This window comes from Physcomitrium patens, chromosome 21, assembly GCF_059467195.1.
Source record: "Physcomitrium patens ecotype Gransden chromosome 21, ASM5946719v1, whole genome shotgun sequence".
Classification (NCBI taxonomy): Eukaryota; Viridiplantae; Streptophyta; class Bryopsida; order Funariales; family Funariaceae; genus Physcomitrium; species Physcomitrium patens.
Genome location: NC_143430.1, coordinates 1,727,604 through 1,746,627, shown reverse-complemented (window position 1 = coordinate 1,746,627; position 19,024 = coordinate 1,727,604). Strand labels below are relative to the sequence as shown.

Below are 19,024 nucleotides of genomic sequence, written 5' to 3'. Positions count from 1 at the left end.
GTTCCTTAACAATGATTATTTTTCTTAAAGAAAATAGACTACCCTTCTTTGTAGAAATTTTTATTTACTACTAGAGGATTGTGGATTATTCTCTTCTAATTTGATTGATACATTTGTTAGAATTGTGGATAAAAAAAATAAAAATAAAAATGAAATAAAATATGAATACTATTCTTAACAAAAGTGAGAATAGATTGGCAACCATTGCAAATCTTCATGAATTTATTAATAATCTTAAGGTAGAAATTGCATGTATCTCTAATACAAATTATGGAGGTAGTATTCCCACACCTATAGAAGAAGTTAATAATGAAGTTTAAAGTCCATGCTAGAAAGTTGTGCAGTTGAAAGAAGCAAGTTGATCAATTTCACAACTAAATCCAAGAAGTCTTGCTACTACAAGTATGAAGGAAACAAGAATAAGTATGGTAGAAAAGTTTGATGGAACAAGATCAAAGTTTTGAAGATTTTTACAACAAGTAAAGCTCTATCTAAAGTTACATATATCTCAATATTTTGATGGATTTATTCAAGTTGGATTCATAGATGGAATTCTCTTTGAAAGTATTCTTTCTTAGTTTGCACCTTTAATGGAAAAGGATTCATGACAATTGTATGTTTTAAATTAATTCTTCAAAGCCATTATGGCCACATTTAAAAAAAAATGATTAAAAAAAGATAGTAGAGATCAAACTTTTATCTTTATGATAATAATTACATTAAACTTCTACATATGATGTTGAATTTTAAAACCTTGCTTGCAACATCAAATAGAATGTCAAGGCTCTTATCAATCAATTTTTGTATGGATTAAAAGATAATATCAAAGATTTAATATTGATGATACCAAAAGCACATTCACACTCATTGGAGCAATTTATTGCTTAAGTCATTGCATGCAACAATCAATTCTTTGAAAGATTCCAAAAACAAAGATTTTATTGAAGGGGTATAAGTCAAGTCATGGTAACAACTTCTAAATTCATAAAAGTTTAATAATTAAGATCAAAATCTATGCAAAATAACATTGTATGTTTCTAACCTCTTACTGAGCATAAAAAGACTCAATGCTATCAAAAAAGGTTGTGCTTATATTATGGAGAACCTAAGTACATTGCTCAACATTGTCCAAAAAAGCAACACAACCACAAAATGAGGAGCATGGTTGCCAAAGAGAATTATGTATCAAAAAACCAATTTTTTCAATTATAATAAGAATTGGACAATTGAAATCTTGTAAAGGTCATATCCCCTCCTTAGATCCTTCACCTTGTTTTGTCATAGAAATATTTTTAAGATCAAAAAATCACAAAGTCTTAGCCTTATTAGATTCAAGAGCCTTAGCTTGTTTTATAGACAAAGATTTTGTCAAAAAACAAGAAATACATTTATTCAAAAAAACCAAAATTGTGCATATAAAAGTAATAGGTGATTGTTTGTTGTCTTTTAGAGATGTCATCCATAAAATTGTTCCATTAGATGTAGCAACTAATAGTCATAATAGCTTAGTAATATTTAATGTGATTAAATCTCTTTTTAATCCAATTATTTTAGGATTATCATGGCTAAAAAAACTATAATCCTTCAATAGATTGGATTTCTTATAACTTTATTTTTTTCTATAGTTTAGCCCAAGATTTTATTAGCTAAATAAAAATCCATAATTCCACTATATCTAAATCTTTATTGGTAGATGCAAGAATTTTTATGCATGCTATAAAAGAAGGATCAACTTTTTGTTATATATGCCACACCTAATTTTGATAGAAAAAAGATTTCAAGTGGCATTCTAAATCAATATCAAGATTATTAAGATGTTTTTTAAAAAAAGAATGCAAAAAAAATTTTAGACCATCATTTAATATTGTTATATTGATTTTTAAGAATAAACTCAACCACCATTTAGACCAATCTATAACCTATCACAAAACAAAGTTGTTGCATTGAATGAATACATTAACAAGAACTTGACTAACAATGTCCAATCACCATGTATACAAATCACAAGAACCTCAAGTACTTCATGTTGATATGTGTTTTGAATTCTTTTCAAGCCTATTAAAGCATGTTTTTATTAAGATTTGATTTTAAGATTACTTACTGATTTGAAAAACAATAAGGTTTGTCAGACGCCCTTTCCAAAAATTCTTATTTTTTTCCTAAAGAAAGAGATGCATCTTTTAACCAACAAAGAATAATTTTCTTGAAGCCAAAGTATTTCCATCTTTAAACAATGAAATCAACATTAATTTTTGATTTAATTATTTTTTAAGTAAGTTCAATTGAATATGTCCTTTGATCTTCTTATTTATGATATTAAGAATAATTCTTCTAAGACTTAGAATACTTTTAAGTTTGAATTCAAGAACAATCTATTTTATTTTAAAAAATTATTATACATTCTAAAAGGCAAAGTATAATTATGCATTTTTTAAGCTTGTCACAACTCTCTAAGAGCCTAATATTTTGGATACAACAAGAGTTTGGAACTAATATCTAAAGATTTTTTGTGGCTTCAAAGGTGAAAGATAATTAAAGACTTTGTTCAATCATGTGACATTTGTTTAAGATCAAAAGCTCTTCATCATCAATTTTATAGACTTCTTGAGCCATTTCCTATTCTACAACAATTATGGTCTTCTATTTCTATGGACTTTATCACAAATCTTCTAGTTTCAAATTTGTAAGATTATATATTTGTAATAAAAGATTTTTTTTATCAAGATGGCACATTTTGTATAATATATAAAACCTATTAAAGGTGGACAGTAAGTTAAGTATTTTTGTAAAAACATCTATTGTTATTATAGGTTGATAGGAAATATTACATTAGATAGGAAGATACAATTTATATCAAGATTTTGAACAATTCTTCTCAAGTTTCTAAAGGTAGTCATAAAACTATCTTTGGTTTTTCATCTTCAAACTAATAGACAAACAAACCAAGTAAATCAAAGTTTAGAATAATATTTGAGGTATATCATCAATTATCAACAAGATGATTGGACAACTCTTTTATCATTGGTAGAATTTGCTTATAATAACACAATACATTCTTCTATTCAACAAACATCTTTCTTTATCAATTTTGGTTATCATCCATGACTTGATACTTTTGACTTTTAAAAGTTGATAATCATGTGGCAAAAAATTTGGCAAATCATTTGTCAAAGCTACATGCAACAATAAAGGCATACCTAAAAGAAGTTCAAAAACGACAAAAGATTAATACAGATGATTATTGCAAGGAACAACTTCAATTCCATGTTGGCAACAAAGTATGATTACTTTGTCATAATATCAAGACCATTTGCCCTTGTAACTAGTTGGATTATTGTACACTTAGACCATTTCTTATGTATGAATTGATTAATCTAGTTGTTTATTGATTGTACCTACCAAGGTCTATAAATATCTATTTTATATTGCATGTATCTTTTCTTGAGCCATACAATATAATAGATATACCAAGAAGTCAACAAATGGCATTTCTTCTTATAAAAGTAGATAATAACCAAGAGTACAAGGTTGAAGAAGTCTTAGATTCAAGGTAGTGCGAACATAGGTTAAAATATCTTGTTCATTGGCATGGATATGGTATTAGAGAATGGACATGGGAGCCAACCAAAATCTTGCAAATACAACAAAGAAGGTTGATACTTTTCACCAACAACATCTATCAAAATCAAGATAAAGGATATCAAATCTTTAGTATAAAAGAACTGTAGTTCAAAGAAAATTACATTTGACCTTGTATCTTTATTTGTAATTTTTGTATATTTGTGGCACTAAAGAGATAGAGAACCAACAACCGAAAAATTCAACTTAGGAGCCATCATTTGTTAACTTATCAAACAAGACATTGTAATTATCATAGCCTCCAAGATAATGTAATTAAGATGAAGACCTTTAAGAATGACATGTTTTTTTTTTTTTTTTTGAATAGATGACAAGATATAATGTGTTTGGTATCACAACCTTGGAAGAGACTCTCAATGTTTGGTGATTTTATTGGAAGTAAAACCTACTCCAAATAGTGTTGCAAATATTTTGTTTGAAGAAAGTTACAAAGGTTTCAACAATGTTCAAATAATAGAGTGGTATTTTTGCCTTGAAATAAGACATTATTAGTGGCTGAGAAGACCTATCAATTACCTTTGGAGAAAAAAAAGATCAAAATATGTGGCAAATATAATTTGTTGCATCTTGGACTTCCTCAACATGTGATCACTACTCCTCATAGAACTCATTTCTAGAAGGAGGGTAATGTCACAAATATATATATATATATATATATATATATATATTTACTCCAATAAATATATAGATATTATAAATAGGTCAAAATAAGTTAATTTGATAATATATTATAAAAAAGCTTTTTAGAAGCTTCATAGATAGAATTTCACCTTTATACGTATCTATATGTGATTGATAGGTATCAAGGACAAGCACTTGATAAAAACAAATAAATAAGTGAGACTTTTCTCAAAGAAAGATGTCAAAATAGAAATAACTCAATATGTATATTAAAAAAGAAACTAGAATGGCTATTGCCAAAAGATAAGAAAACTAGAGACCCTTGAAACTAGACTATAAGCAAGAAAAGAGTTGACAACAGTGAAGAAGACTTCACTCTTGTCTCTTTATATACTATCTAACTAAGGGCTACGTGGAGATGTTCTATAAAACCTCCAATATGTGTTGTCTATGTAGGATACATGCCTTGACTTACAAGGCAAGTTTTTCTATGTTTAGGCCACATAATAAGCTTGATCTTCAAGCTAACAACATGTGTGTCACATGGCCAACTTGTTAACTAGGTTTTTAATCCAAAAAGTCAATTAAAGACACCTATAAAGTCAAAGCAACGTCTATAAAGCTTCTAGGAAGCTTCTACAATAAATATTATAGAATTAACTTACTTTTACCTATTTTTACTTACTTCTACCTATTTATACATGTAATTATTAGCTTACATGTGTATGTCCATGACAATAGGTTAGAAACTTGGCCAATAAATTAGCCACATATTGCATATATTGATAGCTTGCAATACAAGCAAACAATATGGCATACATATAGAAAACTTGCCTTGCAAGTTAAGACACGTGTCTTGTAAATTGGACATGTATCAAAGGTCCTATAGAATGTTGTCATGTAGCTTCTAGTTAGATTGTATATGTGGAGGCAGGAGTGAAGTCTTCTTCACTCTTATCAACACTTTTTTAGTCCTAAGTCTTGTTTTAAGACTTTCTAATCTTTAACAATAGTAATTCCAGTTTCAATATTATATTAGTTTTGAGTTAATATCTATTTTTTTTTAATTATATAAGAATGTATTGAGTTTTTGGTTCTTTGAGATTCATGTCCTTGACACCATAGAATTGAAGTTGTACTTGGAATAGGCATCTGCATTCTTCTTTGGTCATCTTGGAGATTCTTTTAATCATGCCTTCATTATTGTATGTAGCTCAAATTAATAATTTGCCAAATCTTTTGCCATAAAATTATCAACTTTTGAAAAGTCAAAAGCATTCAGTTATGGATGATAACTATAATTATCAAAGCAAGGTGTTTATTGCATAAAAGAATGAATCTTACTATTATATGTTAACTCTATCAATGATGAAAGTGTTGTCCAATCATCTTCTTGGTAGTTGATGGCACATCTCAACTATTACTCTAAAACTTGGTTTATGCACTTTGTTTGTCCATTGGTTTGAGGATAAAAAAACCAAAGATAGCTTTATGTCCACTTTTAGAATCTTGAAAAGAATTCTTTAAAATCTTGATACAAATTGAGTTTCTCTATCCAATATAATATCCTTGAGCAATCTATGATATTGATAGCTATTGTCAAGAAAAAGCTTAATTATTTCTTTACATGTAATAGATTTTGTATATGGTACAAAATGTGCCATCTTGGCAAAATGATCTACTATCACAAATATAAAATCATAAGAACTTAACGATATAAACTTCATGAAGAATAGTAGTATTGTTTAGAATCATTGACTTAAAGATTCAACAATGTTGCTTTGATTTAAAAAGACAATTTGTAGTTGATTATATCAAGCACTTTGTTTTTTTATTAGAAGATAGGAACATCTATACATCAAATTCAATAAGCAATTTTGATTTTTGTAAAAACTAAAAAATAAAACATGTTTTAATAGGCTTTCTAATAATTTAAGACATGTGTTGACATGAAATACTTAAGATTTATATAATTTGTAAAACATTTAAGAAAATAAAAATAAAATTTTAGATATTAATTTATTTTATAAATAAAGAAAAAATAGCAAAAAATTCTTTATTGAAAATCTTATATTTAATCTTAATTATTGATTTTATTCTTTTTCTTTTTTTCTCATAAAAAGCAAGATGATGAAGTCTAAAAAGTATATCTAATTGTGATAAAATTGCCTCTCATACAAAGTTTTTGTAAAAACACAACTTGAAAAAAAATCAAACAATATAAAGTACAAGCTAAAGACAAAACTACTTTCAATTCTTAAAAAACTACCTCTATATTTATACTCTATTCTTATTTGTTGTTGGAAGTTACTTATGCAAGTAAAATAGCAAGTTGAGTGAAGTTTTCAATGTATATTTGCCAATAATTTACAAACTTCAAATAGGATAAAGCATCCTACATGGAAATTAGAGTTTTATAATCTATAAATAGAATGTGTTCTTCTAGTATCCACTTATAAACCATCATTTACAAATATAAAGACTAAAACATATTTGTGATAAATATAACATATTAGATTTTCCATCCAAGCATTTAAACTTAGATCTTTTAATCCTAACAAAACAAAAATATTTATATGTATATATATATATATATATATACATAAATTTTATTCATCCATATTTTTAAAGAGGATACAAATTTCATCTAAATAATAAATAAAGCACTTATCCTTAATATTAACTTGTATTAGATTTAAAAGATATGATAACCAAACATGTACTTAATAGAAGAAAAAAACAAAAGATTGTATTTTGGAGGAAATATAGCTATTTCGAATGTACTATTGTGGATTATAGACTTGGAAATGCTTTAGCAATTATGTACCATTTGATCAATGATGTGTTTTTATGAAATCCTAGATAATTATATTGTATGCAATCTAAAGCATTGAAAGGCTTTAGAATCAAATTGTCCATTTGAGCCACCAATGGTGTTGATATTGATAATTTCTAGAGGATTCAATGGCCATGATTGAACCAGTTTACAACAAAATGTAATTAATGCTAGTGCATGCTATGTATCATTGTTTGATTGAGTGTGGGTGCAATTTTGGAGGAATATGTAAGTGCATACAAGTATGTAGATAGATGGATAGATAGATAACATGGATTGAATTGGATTCATGCAATTTGCTAATAATCTTATGATGTGGTTGTCAATTTAGTATGTTTCTTACACATGCTACATTTTTGTGATCCATCATCAAATCCAAGCATGCATGCAAGAAGAAAGAAGAAAAAAGAGGTTGTTGATCCATAACAATTGATGAGACTTCACAAACAACCAAGTAAGTAAGTAAGTAAGTGCATGACTTGATGGATGGGAAAACAAATGAGAGGGTGAGTGGTGGGGGATTGCAGCATAAGGTGGCGGGGATGGCAATGGGGTGGGGGCACAGAAACAGCACAGCATACAGAAACTAATAAGAAGGGAAGGGGGGAGAGGAAAAAACAGGTGAAGTTCAGGCAGCGGGTGGGTCGAGGACAGGGACAACGGCGCAAAAGGGGAAGGCACAGTCGCTGCGATGAATTCTCTGATGTAACCGTCGCCTAAGAGATTCGAACTCTTGCGGGGAAACCCCATGTACTTAGCAGGCACACGCCTTAACCACTCGGCCAAAGCGACTACGCACATGCCAAGCCAGGGGGCTCGCCACGCGCGCATCTTCCAACCAACCGGGCAGCCGCACAAAACCGGCGCCAGAAAGAACAACATCAACAACAACAAGAAAACAAAACTAAACTCCTCGCGGAGTCACAGTCGGTGCCCGTCAGAACGCTCTCCGTCCATCACCGCCCCCAGGAATGAGGAGGCGGGACGTTCATCTGGCAGGCTGGCTCCGGCCCCCGCAAGGGGGCCACTGGCACCAGCCGCGGCAATCGCGCTCAGGCCGGAGAGCCCTGAATCATCGTCCGGGTTGAAGGTCTTGTCTGTGTTGGAGAACACAGATCAGATGTACGCACTATAGAACAGATCCTGTTCAAGTATAGTCGTGCCAGCCCCTCCCCACCCCCACCCCCATATACCCGCCTTCCCCTCCACCCGCAACCGCGATGGTGCAACTCCCCCCGCCCTTTCCAACCACCACCACTGCTCTCTCCCTCCCTCCCTCCCACCCCCTCCCCTTCTGCCCCACGCTTCCCTCGCCTCGCCCATCCCTCTCACTCTCACTCTCACGCTCACTGCGTTGCCACCGCTCCGACTCCACCACTCGCCCACACTCCCTCCCGCTTCCGCTCCTCCCCACCCAAGGCTCCACGGCCAACGCCCCACCCTCCGCCAACCCCTGCCCCATTTCACGCGCTTCCTCCTCTTCGCAACATCCCCACCCTTCCCACGTGCAAACGAACAATTGCAACCGCGCAATCTATACACCTCCAACCTTCCTGGCTCCACATTGCGCACCACCCCCTCTGCTCCAACCCATCCGCACTTGCTCCGCTGCTGGCGTTGTGGGTGCCCTGCACTACATCTCGGCTTTTCCACGCATGGGACCGCTCTTGTGGATACTCCCCCATCGCAATTGTTGGTGTTTGCCGGCATGGATTTTGTTACGTCATTCATATTTTTATTTGTTGTATTTTTTTTTTTCTTCTGTTTTTTGTTTAGTTTTGGTTGACAAGTTTTTTTGCGGGTAGGATTGTTGAGACATATCTCTTCGATCGAGTAATGTGTTTTACTACGGTTGTAGTTTTGGTAGATGATATTTTGTTGTGGGCTGGACGGTGTGTTTAGATTTCTCGGCGGAATTTGTAGTTTCGTCTTGTTTTTGCAATGCCATCTGTTTCGTAGCATCGGTTTGTTTTTTTCTTTTTTCTGTGTATTTACATCATCCCGAACCCGATGGTTCCAATTTTAGTCGCAATGCATTGTGTTTGATTTGGCTCTCGATACTTTCGATCTTTTCTCTTTTTTTATTTCGGAACATGATCTTTTGTCCTGGAATTCTCTTGGTCTTTTAAAACCAGATTAGCCCTGTGAATTGGATGTTGAGGAGACAGGGTATGTTTTATCTTGCATGTTCCACCTGGATCTAATGTTTCAGTTGTTTCAACCTCGAGATCATCGCAATTGTTATTTTTTTTTGTCTTCTTTTTGCTTTGGCTTTTGCTTTGTGAATTTATATTACTGGGTAGAACCGGCCTTGGTGGATTTTTATTTGCATTGACATTAAAGGGTTCAAGTGAAGGCCGTCATAACTTTCAGCATGTGCACTTCAGCATAAACATGGATATGATTTAGCTGCTTCGAGAAGGTTTTCGAATGGCTGATGTCTGTTCTTGAATTGAGTTTTTTACTGCAGGTTATGACTTTTCTAATAGGTTGAATTTAGGATAAAGTTCTGTACTGTATCTTAGGCATATTTACGCCATGGTTAGGAATATTTGCAGTCAAATGCTTTGCACGATGCATCTGTAAGTACGATTATTTTTCATGTCGGAGTTTTCACACAATTGTTCCAGAGAGTTTATGCACCAGAATCGGTTTTCAGTTTTGACCGAGTTATTGTGAAGAGACTTAAGAAATGTGTACGTTTCGTTAACAGTATGGCGGCGTGAGCCATGAAGATGTTCCGTCAACATTCGCAAAGCAGATTTGTGAATCGTCGTTGAAGAGTAAGCGACAATTTTACAGTATTTACTTATTGGTACATGTTTCATACATCCGGGCTTTAGAGGCTACAATGCTGGTTAAAGTTTTGTATGTGATTGTGAATGCCAAGAAAATGTAACTCTTGTTTTTATATCACTAAAATCAAGTAGCTAATCAATTGTGTTTCCACTGTGTAACTGATATTCATGAAGTCTACAGTTGATTTGCAAAACTGTAGAGCAATAAAAACTCAATCTGTTAACCATTCTAAACCTGGACGGTTCTATCCATGACCTTGGTCATTCGGCTCATCATCCGTGAATGTCTGAAACTCGGAGCGTGGAATCTTTAACTCTGCATGATAATAAGCTGAGACGAAATTTAATGGTGCCCTTTGAACACCTTTCGAACTCTTGAAATATACATTTTTGCTTGAGATTTAGTCACGTTACATTATTACATATCCTGCCTATTATCGTGTTTAAAGCAGCCCACTTCTGTATGCACTCTTCTGTTTTCAGTATCAGTGTGCTCTTTGGTGTACCTGTAATTGAAAATTAGCATCGATGTGAAGAGTTTGGGGCTACAACCCTCCTAGTGAACACGTCTAGAAGTACTCTAGATTCTTGTCTTTTTCCTTTTTGTAGGGGGCAACTGCAAAGAACTCCGAGATGATTTCTAGAGGAAGACCCTTGGTTTCTGGAACTTTCAGAAATACAAAGATCCAAGCAGCTACAGTGGCAACAGACAGAAGACTGAACACTCCCGCGAGGCCTATTTGCTTACTGACAAGAGGGAAAGAGTATGTTACAAGAATATTGCTGCACCACATGGCAGCAGCGCAGATGCCGATGCAAACGCCACGAACGCTTGTTGGAAAAACTTCGGAGCACAGGATGTTGGGAACAGGACCAAATCCTGAGATCAAGACAAGTTGTACAGATCAGCATTTCCTGAGGCAGAATTTCGTGAAAAACGGGCTTCAAATCATTGAAAATGATGCAAATGTGCAGACGAATGATGAGTTGTTGGATACTCGCCACATAAAATACTGAGCCGGGGATAGACTACGAAACGTAACTTAGAAAAGGGAAACAGTAGACTACGTTACCTGCAACGAAGGAGCAGATGAAGATGGTGACAAATATAAACGAAATAGCTGAAGCCATTAGGCCTGTGGGGAGGAACATATTAGCCAGTACAAGAGCTACAAGAGAGATGATAAGAATTGGAATCGTTGCCAACAGCAATTGCCTGCGCACGCACAAGCCACGCAAATTCGAAATATGAACTGTTTAAATATTAAATATTAAATATGAACTGTTTACTCGGCAATTGTTGGGTACAAAATAAATCACCATAATGTCCATACCAAACCAGGTCAGGATTTCTACAGAGGAAACAATCTAACATAAAAGAAAACGAATAAACTGTTGACGAAAGTATACAGATAGATTATTCACATTTTCAGTTCCTTCTCGACTTGGAGCTCGGAACTGAAATTTGGAACAGGATCACACTTCAAATTGGCAAAGCAAAAGCAACATTACACACCTGCGGCCTGATGAGTCCACATGCCGCATTGCTATCAAAATGCATGGCAGCATGAGTAAGCATGTGACGCCACTTGCCAAAATAGAAGCCGATTCACCTTCAATTCCAATTTTTGCAAGCAAGGCTCCAGTTCCCAATTCCATCAGAATTTGAGGAGTGAAATATAGGACAGCACTGATACCGCTAACCTGCATTTGCAAGAAATAAGTAAACAAATAAAGTTTGTTGCAAATCTGTATAAACCAGGCGATACTGTCACAATGATTAGCTCAAAATTCCTTGTGCGTTTGATGTTAGAAACACACAAGTAGCCAATGAAAGGCTTCAGGATCAAAGATTTCAAACGATCGAAAAACGCACCTGCTGCAATATTTGAAGGCCTACTCCAACAATAAGTGCACGACGAACGCCGGCTTGCTTCAAGTATGAACGTGAACTTCCGTGCTTGGCAATCTCAGCAGGATTGAGCATGGCAGGTCCCACTGGATGCTCTTTTAGCAGCTCAGGGTTAAGGGCCGTTTTTGCCACGAGCACAGCAGCCTGAAACGTATACAACTATCAGTACTGCTGCTACTTAGATCCCTAGGGATAAAGTTCAGTGTTGCTTCCAATGGTGAAGTTCAATTGAGGAAAATAAGGCCCCGATCTGTGTTCTTGTTCGATCAGTTCTGATTTGAAGACTCATACTTGATAAGTGAAGGACTCACAAATAAAGTAAGTATAACTGAAGATTCATCAATTCAATCAACATGAGAAAATAAGTGCAAAAGGTTGGCAGAAGGGATTTACCGGAAACGATTCACAATCACCACCTATTCCATACCCAGACAGCGCATGCGTAGTTATATTGGACAAATCACCAGCTTCACTTTTCAAAAACACCCTCCTCAGTGAACCATCTTCGCCATCCCTCTGCCATGCTAGCTGCCAACCTCCTCCTACACCTACAGTTCCTAGAGCCTCTGCAATTGTATCGTCGTATGTGCTTCTTGTTGAGCTTTGCCTCGACATTGTAGGAGCGAAGAAACCGTATGCCAGCCTGCAGAGAGAATTAATCAAAACTATCAAAACCAGGTGGAAGAAAAGATCAAGCGATACTCTAGTCACTGTTAGAAGCGAAGTACATGCTCTTGGAAAACGAACTGATTGCACGTACCGGCTGCGTGGAGTAAGATTGCCATATCTGCCAGTTCCATAGGCACTACCGCCGATAAGCGGAAGCTGCAACGAGTCATCATTATCCCGGCTCTCCACCATACCCATGTCAGTTTCAGAGTAATAGCCCTGCGCTCCATACCTCGGCGTCCTAGGAGCTTCTTCGTCCCACCGCCGATCGTGTTTGTATTCATCGTCATAGACATCCCGTGAGGTCATATAATCATAGTTATTCATCTGGAAATTCCCCAACAATGCAACTGTTGTATCTAACTTTGGAAGTACGCTCTGGAAATCATGACTGCCGGTCCGCGCTAGTCCGCCATGACCCCAGTCATCGACAATGGGAGTAGCCACCCAACTAACACCTTCGTCAGCAGCGAATAGCTTTATCAAGTTGTCTTCCATATAATGCTCATATTCGTCTCCGCCAGCTGGTTTGATAAGCCATTCCTCGAGGCGGGATTCGGTGACAACCCCTAGACCCTCGACCAGCAATGCGAGCTCGGCTGCACAGAGACGAGAACAACGTTTGGTCAGAACATGTGCATGTGTTTCGTTTTACCATTACAGTTGTGAAATGATTCGCAAAACTTCACAAGTTGGGGGAAAGCTTAACAAACCTGACACGTCCTCTTGATTACGGAGATTTTGCAGCACCACTTTTGCTTCGTACATGCGTCCCTTGCTTACGAGCCACCGAGGAGACTCCGACAGAACAAAGAGACAGAACAAAAAGTAGATTAAAGAGGGTACACCCAAAGCGCCCAGCATGATCCTCCAGTTGGGATTGACTTGCAGTGACAAGTAGAAGTCCATTGCATAGGCCAAGAAAAGCCCTAGGGATCCCAAGAGCTGGGGAAGCGTTCCAAGTCGGCCACGCATTTCGGCTGGTGCAGACTCTGATATCAAAATTGGTGAAATTGTTGATGCCAATCCAACGGCTAACCCCACTATGACCCGGCTCAGGATCAGCACGTGCACGTTCGGAGACCACAGCATAATCGATGCTGCTATAGAATACAACACACTGGATATACATAGGATGAATCTCCGACCTAACCAGTCTGCAGCTGGGCCGGCCAAGCTTACACTGACTACAGCGCCTAAGAGTGTAGAGGCAACCACCAAACCCTCCAGTACAGGAGTTGCTTCTAAATGAAACTCGGGCTTAAGGAAAAGAAGCGCTCCTGCATATGCACAGCAATTTCTACATGATTACATAAACCAAAACATCGACAATCATGAAAAATTGAGGTTGTGAACCGCATGACATATGCCCCGTGTTTTACATATATTAAAAGGAAAGGGTTCTTACCAGCTATGGCGCCACCATCCCAGCCTTGAAGAAAATTTCCTATGGCAGCAACAGCTGCAGCGCCGGTTGCTCCTTTTACATTAAACCTCATTTTTCTTGCTGTGTTGATAGTATTGACAATATACACACCTTCAAATTGTAACAATCTCGTCAGCACAGGTGGGAATAGGGCATAAGCCGATATTTCATGTAGTTTTTCCTGGATTTGCTGCAAAAGGACTTTGCTACGTTGTAAAACTCAATGCGATCACTATAAATGAGAGTAGTCCGCTAGGAGAGTGATCTATCTATGTTATAGAGCTAGGTATGAATCTGTGGCCATTTCAGGAACCACAAGTCTCTTCAATCTCGAATATATCTGTACTATCTCAATATAGCCCGTGGCATCACAGCCCCGGATGCCATACAATGTTCAGTTTCGTACTGAGTAAGAAACTGGAATGGTTCAAAAATATGGCTCCCACTGAAATTACTCGAATACATGCATTACAACAAGAACCGAAATGTGTTTAGGCAAGCCCACATGCTACAGTAGCAGAACATCTACCAGAACAAAATTGTAGAGGCTCTAGTGTGCGTGACACAGAAATAGACAGTCACCTGATTCAGCACCGCAAGACGATTGGTTCCACCTCTTCAAGTTGCATGAGTTGTAAATCTAGATCTAGCAGAAGAAGTGAGACGATGAAAGGATGGAGAAAATGGGTTCAATAGTGTATTGAAGCGAGCATTCTATCCATAGCCACGGGGAAAGGACGGGTGATGAAAGCGATCACCGAGAAGGTCACCCACGAAGACTATGTACAGTATCCGCACAAGTGTATGAAAGTCCACACAAACAGACGGAACGAGGATATGAGCAGGTACAACTGCACCTCTTGCGCGCCCGTCGACATTAAGGTTGTATCACATCTCCTCCTAAATCAGAGCAATACACACAACCTTCAAGCCTACACATAGATTCTAATACGCCCAATCAAATGGCGAGTCGAAATCAAGGCAGAACGTCGTGAGGGATCTCAACAAATCACTTCCACAAGCAGCAAGCACACGCTCCAAACTCTCTCTCTCGCTCTCGCTCGGTCTGAAACCCACCCGTATTCAACGAAACCAGGCGAAGTCTACGGGACTGCTCTAAAAAAGCATCCCCCTTGCTCGGAAGCCCCGTGCATCCACCCCAGCACGATTCTAAAAAAACCGCTACAGTCAACTTGTCCACCCTACCCTGACACCTCCCACAAGAAATCCCAATTCTACACTCATTCCTCGATGCCCGATGCAACTGCCGGGACCTACACTGAATCAGCCCCACCCACCAACACCAACATCTCTGGATCGAACTCCTGCAAGCCTGGATCGACGCCCAAACTCATCGAACGAGCTCACACCACCTCCACCACTCCAGGCAGCCGCTCACCGATCGACCTCCTGGATCGCAGCCAAATGCGATCTCCACGCTGCTGGTACGAGATCAGGGCTCTGAAACGGAATTGGACGTTCGAGAGGGAGAGAGAAGTGCGTCTCTTGGACCGGAGTCTGTCTTGTAATGTCGTGGGCCGCGGTGGTTGCTCCTTACAGCGAAGAAGACCCGGCACACGTGGCTAGCACCGCCAGTCCCACCTGTTCCCGCATCCCTTCATCTTCACCCTCCCCTGGAATGGGACTTTTCTACTACTGCGTATTCGAATCCCACCCAGACTCTCTATTTCTTTTGCTTATTTTAACGCTGCGGAGATCGTCCTTCCCCGACATGTGTCTCGCTTCTCTGCATGTGCTTTCACCGTGACCCGTCCCACCCAGACCCCCTTCACATCACCATCTAGATCAATACTTCCCAGATCCGATGAGTATCTTCACGTTGCTGCGCCGATGAATACCGTCAATTCAAAAACAAGTTCGTCACTCGTCTTGCACAGTTCTTTACACTGTTCCTCCCTTTGGGCGAGTTCATTTTCCGGCGACTGCACTCATAGCTGCGAGGCGAGGTACATATCGACGTGATTCTGCACGACGACTGCAGTTCTCTTACATGTTTCGAGGTGCTCGCGACGAGCAGGATTTTGATACATATCTTGAAGGTGTCGTCGTCGATCCGACGAGGCGAGCGACCCCTTCAACGCATCACCGCAACGGCAAGACTATGTCTGGATGGGGCTAAAGCAGGCGAGCCTAGATCGAGGCTAGTGGATAGAACTGGATCAGAGAAATTTTAGAAGGTGGGAGCTGCTCGCAGGATTTGACTTGTGCCTACGAAAGCATGCTTTTGGCGAACGCCGAACCGGTGGACCTCTTCGCACATTCCAGTGTCTAAATATGGCACCAGGGTTCCCTTGGGGCTAATTACTTTTTCTTCACAGTCCCATTTGGCACTCCGATGAGCAATATTAGTAATGTTGTTGCTTTATTAGTGTCCCTGAATGGGCCTTCAGCGAGCGTTTTGCGACGAACTGGCCCTCTCATTCTTTTCATCGTTTGAGCTGTTGCTTCTCATCTCTTTACTTTGAACGAGGCTGTTTGTTTCCTCTCCCTTTAGTTTGATGTTCTCCGTTATGTTTCCTCTTTCATCTTCAAGTTTTCTATTAGGAATTTGACTTGGGAGTTTGGATGTTTCCCTCTACTGATTAATTGTGAGGATTATATCTTAAAACTGAGATCATTTGGACAATATTCATGCCAGGTTGGATTTAGGTCTAGTTGATAAGCGGTTGCAATTGAAAGATTGATCTTGGTACCCATCCTATAGTTTCGACTAATTATTTGTTTAAATCTCAAATTTTGATATTGATGATGTTCTATGACTTATTCTGTTGAGTGAGTGATAATTGAAACTTGGACAATGACACTTGTAAAACTAGATGAATTTTTATATAACTTTATTGATAAACTTTTCAAAATATAAAAAATCAGTTAATAAATAAATAAAATTCTATAAATATTTTTATTTTTTAAAATCTAATTATACATAAATTATTAGTTTGTAATAAAAATTAAAATATTATTTTATATTAAGATAAATAAATGTATGAATATATATATATATACAAAAAAGATACTAGTAGCACTAAATTTGTGTAATATAATGAAAAAGTACTACTTTAAATTATAAAAATATACTATATTTTAACCAAAAGTTATGAAATTTTGATTTCTAACCACAACTTATGTGATATTTTTATATTAGTGTTATCAAAGAGATAATGGTAACCTTTGCACATTTGTGTGTCTTAGAATCAACTCTTATTACTATTTAAATCAAAATCACAATCATATTTTAATTCTTATATTATTTTTTTAGCTTAATGATAAATTTAAGTTTATTAATATAGTAATTAAATCCTAAACATTATTATGAATATAAAAAAAAAATCATGACATTCAAAATATTAAGTCCAATTTGGTTTAAATAGAATGAATTTTTGTTTTTCTTGATATATATATATATATATATATAATCTTGATTTGGTTTAAAATTTCTTCCATTAAATTTATTAGATGCAATCAAAAGTTTTTTTATTTTTACAAAGTAACTAATTTAATCCAAATAAGTTTTCATGTAGATAATTTAAATGTGTATGATATAAAATAGTGGATATATATATGTTATGAATTTTAGAGATTATTGTCCTAATGTCTAACCACATTAAAATCAGAACATGCATTTAATATTTATATTTCTTATACGGTTTAAAACATTTTTTCTTGGTATAACAAAGAAAACCCATTTAGCAAGTTAAATGATTGTCAGCGTCGTTTGCAATGGGCTGAAGTAAATCAGAGTCCAGATTTTAGTTTGATTTCATTTGTTTTGTTTTGTACTTTTGTGCTCTTTGTGATCGGGGGATGGTGGGGACAGAGTGAGACTATGCTCGGACTATAAACATCACTAATGTAAAAATTTGTGTTCCTGTGAGCAATAATCATCTCTTTGTGAGGGCTGATTGTCTTTATATGGTGAAATTTTGCAAGCACACTTATTTGGATTGGTTTCAAACAAATGATGAAATTTGAGTGCATGTTGAATCACTAATTTCATATGGTGGTCATAACTAATATGTGCCAATCACATATTTTAAATGGTTCTAATACCCTCAGCCAATCAGTAATTTTTGTGGACAAACAGCAATCATTATATATATATATATATATATATATATATATTAAGCAAATAAAAATTAAAATATTTTTATGGTAAGACCTTGTTGCAGAATGATATCTTAAAATATAATATAGCATTATTATTATACCAAATTGAAATAGCAATATCGGTTTTAATAGTTGATGTGCTATACTAACTTAATCACTTAATAGTACATACTACTTTTTATACATGTGTTTTTTTTTAGCTTAAAAAGGTAGTTTTTAATATTTTAAATAATTGAATGCAATTTTTTTGTATCAAAATTTTGATATCATGTATTTTTTTATATTAAAATTTTATTGGATATACATTTTATTATTCAATTAAAATGTGTCTGGTGATGACAAAATATTTCATAATCTTAAGAAAACCTATGAAAAACTTTAAGAGATACCAAAATAACAATGAGGGTATCAAAATATCTCTACTCTGTATTTATTATTTTATTGAATTTACCATATTTTACATTCAAAAGCTCAATTAAATCATTATCAACTTATGTAATCAACTAACCTACGTAATCATTATAAACAATACTATATATGTATATATATATATATATATATATATACTTGATGTACTTTTACTTGCCCATATTTATCCATGATAAATTTATAAATTTAGAAGTGAAGATTATCAGCACAAATATGGATTCCTTTATCATTTATTGAAATTTCGATTCTAAAATTTTGGGGAGTTGACATTGGTACCACATTTCCTGCATATGACGAGTGTGGGTCACGAAAGCGAGCAGCCGAACCCATGACCGAGGGCTTCACGAGGGACCTATGCCCGCAGACGTTCGACACGATGCAATGCGGGGAGCATTCACTCGTTCTCGCAGACTGCCGTTGACAGATCTGTTGCGGCGTTCGGCAAGAGCTCAACCCACGATTTCGAGGTGAAGAAGCCACCTCTACGCGGCAGCAACTTGCAGCATCAAAATCCAGAGAGTCTGTCGATCCTAGCTTCTGGATTTCGTTCACTTGCCGATGAAGAAGGA

At 36.3% G+C, this 19,024-nt stretch overlaps 1 protein-coding gene and 2 non-coding genes across 7 annotated transcripts; all 3 read right to left on the bottom strand.

The window, feature by feature from the left end:
• Window positions 1-7,806: 7,806 nt before the first annotated feature.
• TRNAS-GCU (transfer RNA serine (anticodon GCU)) lies at window positions 7,807-7,888 on the bottom strand. The gene has a single exon. It is a non-coding gene; the product is annotated as a tRNA-Ser (tRNA).
• Window positions 7,889-8,027: 139 nt separating this feature from the next.
• On the bottom strand, window positions 8,028-8,257 carry LOC112274600 (small nucleolar RNA U3). Its single transcript, XR_002967472.1, has one exon. It is a non-coding gene; the product is annotated as a small nucleolar RNA U3 (small nucleolar RNA).
• Window positions 8,258-10,236: 1,979 nt separating this feature from the next.
• On the bottom strand, window positions 10,237-15,385 carry LOC112274190 (monosaccharide-sensing protein 2). Of its 5 annotated transcripts, XM_090245973.1 has the most exons (10): window positions 14,979-15,385; window positions 14,484-14,801; window positions 13,884-14,012; window positions 13,189-13,755; window positions 12,567-13,074; window positions 12,200-12,449; window positions 11,771-11,950; window positions 11,411-11,598; window positions 10,968-11,110; window positions 10,237-10,774 (listed from the first exon to the last, which is right to left on the bottom strand). In XM_090245973.1, the coding sequence occupies exons 3-10, from the start codon at window positions 13,972-13,974 to the stop codon at window positions 10,464-10,466; spliced, it is 2,238 nt and encodes a 745-aa protein (XP_090102099.1). In that variant the 5' UTR covers window positions 13,975-14,012; window positions 14,484-14,801; window positions 14,979-15,385; the 3' UTR covers window positions 10,237-10,463. The 5 variants fall into 5 exon arrangements, with proteins under 5 accessions (XP_090102099.1, XP_024359199.1, XP_024359201.1 ...); XM_024503431.3 differs by having other exon boundaries at window positions 13,884-14,346; window positions 14,484-15,385; XM_024503433.3 differs by having other exon boundaries at window positions 13,884-14,091; window positions 14,484-15,385.
• Window positions 15,386-19,024: the final 3,639 nt, after the last annotated feature.